This window comes from Nicotiana sylvestris, chromosome 8, assembly GCF_000393655.2.
Source record: "Nicotiana sylvestris chromosome 8, ASM39365v2, whole genome shotgun sequence".
NCBI classification, from domain to species: domain Eukaryota; kingdom Viridiplantae; phylum Streptophyta; class Magnoliopsida; order Solanales; family Solanaceae; genus Nicotiana; species Nicotiana sylvestris.
The window spans coordinates 13,956,655-13,962,002 of record NC_091064.1 but is presented as its reverse complement, the minus strand read 5'-3'; the positions used below and the strand labels follow the sequence as shown (position 1 = coordinate 13,962,002).

The 5,348-nt window shown below is 33.3% G+C and overlaps 1 protein-coding gene across 1 annotated transcript; it reads left to right on the top strand.

Moving 5' to 3' along the window:
* Positions 1-2,120: 2,120 nt before the first annotated feature.
* LOC138874711 (uncharacterized) lies at positions 2,121-4,525 on the top strand. The gene is made up of 4 exons (XM_070153489.1): positions 2,121-2,373; positions 2,893-3,136; positions 3,287-3,837; positions 4,035-4,525. The coding sequence occupies exons 1-4, from the start codon at positions 2,121-2,123 to the stop codon at positions 4,523-4,525; spliced, it is 1,539 nt and encodes a 512-aa protein (XP_070009590.1).
* Positions 4,526-5,348: the final 823 nt, after the last annotated feature.

Here is a 5,348-nt window from a genome sequence, read left to right as displayed (position 1 = left end):
AAGTGGTGCAGATCGTATTGGTAATGCAGATGCAGGTTATTTATCCGATACCCATAAAGCTCGATTCATGAAGCAAGTAGGGAGTGCGTATGGTTGAGATCAATAATTCATTTTATTCGAGAAAAATGTGGTTTGGAATGTGAGAAAAGACCCACAATTTTATACGAAGACAATGCTGCATGCATAGCCCAATTGAAGGGAGGATTTATAAAAGGAGATAGAACGAAGCACATTTCACCAAAATTATTCTACACACACGATCTTCAGAAAAGTGGTGACATTGATGTGCAACAAATCCGTTCAAGTGATAATCCAGCAGATTTATTCACTAAATCTTTGCCAACTTCAACTTTTGAGAAGATGGTATACAAGATTGGAATGCGGAGACTCAAATATTTGAAACAAGGTTTTCATCAGGGGGAGTAAAATACGCGATGCACTCTTTTTCCCTTACTAAGGTTTTTTCCCATGGGGTTTTCCTTATAAGGTTTTTAATGAGGCACCTAGCAATGCGTCTTACTAAATATGTGTACTCTTTTTCCTTCACTGGGATTTTTTCCCACGTGGTTTTTCCTAGTAAGGTTTTAATGAGACATATTACCTTTTAATGAACATCCAAGGGGGAGTGTTATAAATATATTATATTATGGATGTTCATTTAGTATTCCGTTGTAAATAATCTTCCTGAAGAAGCTTATCCATATGAGACTCCACCGTAAATATGTTTATCTATTTAGTACTCTATTGGAAATAAGCTTCCTGAAGAAGCTTATCACTTCGGTACCCGGTTATGGATATACATTACCCTAGGTAGAAGATTATCCATACCGAGTATAATAAGCTTATCCATTCAGTACTCCGTTATGGATAAACATTGCTCTCAGTAGAAGATTATCCATATCTGGTATAGTAGCAGCTCGCATAGCAGCTTGCGTAGCAGCTTACACAACAGCTTCCTTTCTTCTATAAATAGAAGAGATTTCAGTTCATTATGTACATCATTTTGAATTCGAATAATATATCAATTTCTCTCTATACTTGTCTTTACTTTATAGTCTTTATTTTATAACATAGACAACGATCTATAATTTTATAAGTTATTGTAAACGCTAGACTACAATCTAATATTTTGTGAGTAAACTAAATATTAAATGAGCAAACATTATCCATGAGTCTTAACGTTGTTGTCAGAAAGGAGCAACTTTGCAAGGACTAGTTTTGCATAATTTATTAAAATTGGTAAAAAATTTAAACAGTAGCCTAAAAAAGGGAACATTTGTGTAAAGCAGCCATGACACTAGCTATATCTGGACTAAAATGTTGTATGGCCCATTTTGGTGATTTCACCATTTTGGGCCTTCGCTGACAATTATGTTATCTCTCCCTCTTTACCCAACGTGTGAAGAAGTGTTATTTGTATTAGATAGGGATTTTTTCCTTCCTATACTATATATGAAACTTTATTATCAATTATGTGCATAGTATCTAAATTACCCGCTTAGTCCATATTTTTCCTATAATTTCTGTATTCGTTTATTAGGAATTAATAGGGCAGAATCTTCCCTTAATAACGCGCGAAAAATCAGGAAAGAATCTTGGGATTGATTGATTCTACATTAAATTCAAGTTTTGAAACGGAAAGGAGATTTCGTATCTGCGTAATTTACTCTTAAACTACAATTCAATTTTTTTTTTTTGAAAAAAAGTACGAACAGCTTCAACAAACTACGAACAACTTCAACAAACTGAATTCAAATTGTAGAATTCAAATCTTCGAGATTTAACAACTCAACATTGCTATATTCTGTTCTTCGTCGTTTTGAGAAATCAAATTGGCGATCATATATCTGTTCTTCATCTTTGTTTCTCTCAATCTAGAAATCCAAAAAAACGGAAAAATTAGAATAATACATCAGCAACAACATGCAATCATGTCTAAAATCGCAATCATGCTACAATTGAATGGGAGTTGGGATAACTATGACAGATTTAGAGATTTTGAAGTTGATGCCATTGTGGTAGATGAGAATGCAAGATACAGTATTCTGATTTCTACAATTACGAAAAAATTTAGAATAATAAATTAGCAACAACACGCAATCATGTCCAAAATCGCAATCATGCTACAATTGAATGAGAATTGGGATAACTATGGCAGATTTAGAGATTTTGAAGTTGATGCCATTGTGGTAGATGAGAATGCAAGCTACAGTATTCTGATTTCTACAATTGCAGAACAACTATCGATTGATACTTCAGAAAAAATTGTAGAAATCAAATACATGATGAACAACAATTGTCCCCCAATGGAGATTAAAAATGATATGGGGGTTCGTGTGTATATGGAGACCAAAAAGGAGAATAAAAACTTAGGTTCATATCTGTTATGTATAAGTGTACGAGATTTCAATATGGAATTGTCACCAACGATAACACAAGTGCAGGTTTGTATAGTTCGAAATTGCATAGAATTATGATTTTACGGTATTATCTACAAAATTACTACATTTACCTACAATTAAACTACAAATCAGCTTAATGAAAGAATAAAGCAATGTTATTTTCAAAATTATCTACAAAAATTACTACATTTATACGACAAAATAAACTACAATCTATGATTAGAAATTGTTAATTTCAAAATGTTGTCTTCAAATAAAACTACAATCTATGTTTAGAAAATCTAGCCAAATAAAATACAAATCAGTTTAATTATGTACGAAGCAGTATTGTTTTCACAAATTTCTACAAATTGCAACAGTTATAGTACAATTTAACTACAATGTCTGACATCCTAAAATGGATGACTACAAAATTTTCACTATATCTACAAATTATCTACAAAGATTCTAAAAAATTATAATGACACTGTTTATCTTTATTTTGATGCAGGTTTGTCTGGATCCCTAAAGTTACTTGATATGCCATCCTCTCTAGCAATAGAGGAATATCAAAGTGAAATAATAACAGAATCTACGCAAACTGCTATTGAAGAAGGACAAGTGTATCAGGACAAGCAAACTGTAACTGCTGCAATGAAGCACTTTTCTGTGATGCACAAGTTCCAGTTAGAGTTAAAAGATCTAGTCATAGAAGGTATGGAGATATTTGTGGAGAAAAGATCATTAAAAGCAGTGTTTTACTCAAGATATGTGTTTTTTAAACATTGTAGATAAATTGTAGTTATATTGTAGTTATATTGTAGTTTATGTTACTTTATGTTAAAACAATCCTTTTGTTGCATCTACATTTATAATCTGTATTAAATATTGTATTTTTTTTGTAGCTACTGGCTTGTATGCTTTGGTGAAAACTGTAAATGGCACTTCAAGGCAACGTCAATTAATGATTCCGCAATGTTCAAGATAAGGAGTTTCAACCGACAACACACATGCTCCTTAATGGACGAAACATTCATACAGCGCAAACGTACTGCAGCTGTAGTTGGTAGCATGGTCATTCCAAAGTATTGTGATCCTAAGACTGTTTACACACCAAAGGACATACAAACTGACATGTTATCCGAACACGGAGTGAACCTAAGCTACATGCAAGCATGGAGAGCAAAGGAAAAGGCTTTACAGTTTTTGAGAGAGAATCCGGCTGACTCCTACAGCAAATTACCCAAATATTTTTATATTCTTGAGGAGACTTATCCTGGTTTGGTTGTTAAATTGAAGAAGACATCAAATGAATGTTTCTTATACGCATTTGTTTCTCTTTGTACATCAATAAGTGGTTGGCAACATTGTAGGCCAGTAGTAGTGGTTGATGGGACATTCTTAAAGTCAGCCTACAGGGGGATTATGCTTACAGCAAGCACCATGGATGCAGCAGGTAAAAAGTGTAAAAAATTTGTAGTTATTTTGTAGGCAGTCTATAAAATGTATATATATTGTAGTTATTTTGTAGCTATTACATGAAATGTAGATAAATTGTCTATATTATGAAGATATATTGTAGTTGTTATGTATTTATATTTTTATATACATTTTCAAAGCTTCCAATTAATATTTTATGAATTAATAATGTAGGTACAATATTGCCCTTGACATATGTTGTGGTTGATTCTGAAAACGACGCATCTTGGAAGTGGTTCTTTGAGAAATTCAAGCAGGCATATGGTGAATGGCCTTCAATGTGTGTCGTTTCAGATAGGAATGAGAGTATACTGAAGGCAACATCAATTGTCTATCCGGACATGCCACACTACTCTTGCATGTGGCATATTTGGACAAATATAAGGTCAAAATTCAAGAAGGGTCATCTACTATTACATGAATTGTACTTTGCTACAGCACGGTCATACACTCTGGATGAATTTAATGAAAGAATGTCGAAGATTGAAGAGGTAGACCCGCGTGTGAAATCTTACCTATATGATATTGGCTATCATAGATGGTCAAGAGTACATGCAACTGTGAATAGAACGTGGACAATGACATCAAATATTGCAGAGTCGTTGAACGTTGTAACAAAAGATGCAAGAGAGCTGTCGATATTTGATCTTTTAGAGTATATATAGACACTGCTAGAACGTTGGACCAACGAGAAGTTATTGAAGGCGAAGGGTACTTTCACAAGGGTACTTTCACATTTCTTGGGTCCAAATTCAACAAAGAATTAGAGAACAAAAGAATATTATCTCAGAAGCTTAGGGTAAGATCTGTTTATTTGGTGCAGAAAAAATAAATTACTTAATATGCAGTGTTTCCAGATTGTAGATAAATTATAGTCAAATTGTAGATAATTGTAGGTTGTAGATAAGGTGTAGAATATTTGTAGATGATTTGTAGATAAATTGTAGATAATTTATTTTTATGATTGAGATAATATTTTTTCTGTTTGTTCTGTAATTTTAGGTGAGGGATTCAACAGATCATATACATACTATGTTAGATGGTTTGAAGCGATACATTGTGTGTCTAGAAAACAAGAAATGTAGTTGTGGCCAATTCCAACTTGAAGAACTTAAATGTGCGCATGCTTTGGCAGCATTAAGGCACAGGAATGAAACATATGAAAACTATTGCTCTCCGTATTACACAAGGGAGAGCCTTCTGCGTACATATGAAATACCAGTAAATCATATTCTTGATAAAAGCAAATAGTATGTGCCACAACATATTTTGGATGACGTAGTAAATCCACCGACGGGAGATAAAAGGTAGCCAGGGAGACCTCAAAAGGAAAGATATAAAACATATGATGAAATAAAGTCAAAGAAGTACAAGGTGTCATGTGGAAATTGTGGAGGGGAAGGGCATAACAAAAGATCTTGCAAGAATGCGCCCAAGAAGAAATGAATATCATGTAGTTAGAATAGTTATTCAAACTAACTGTTAGTG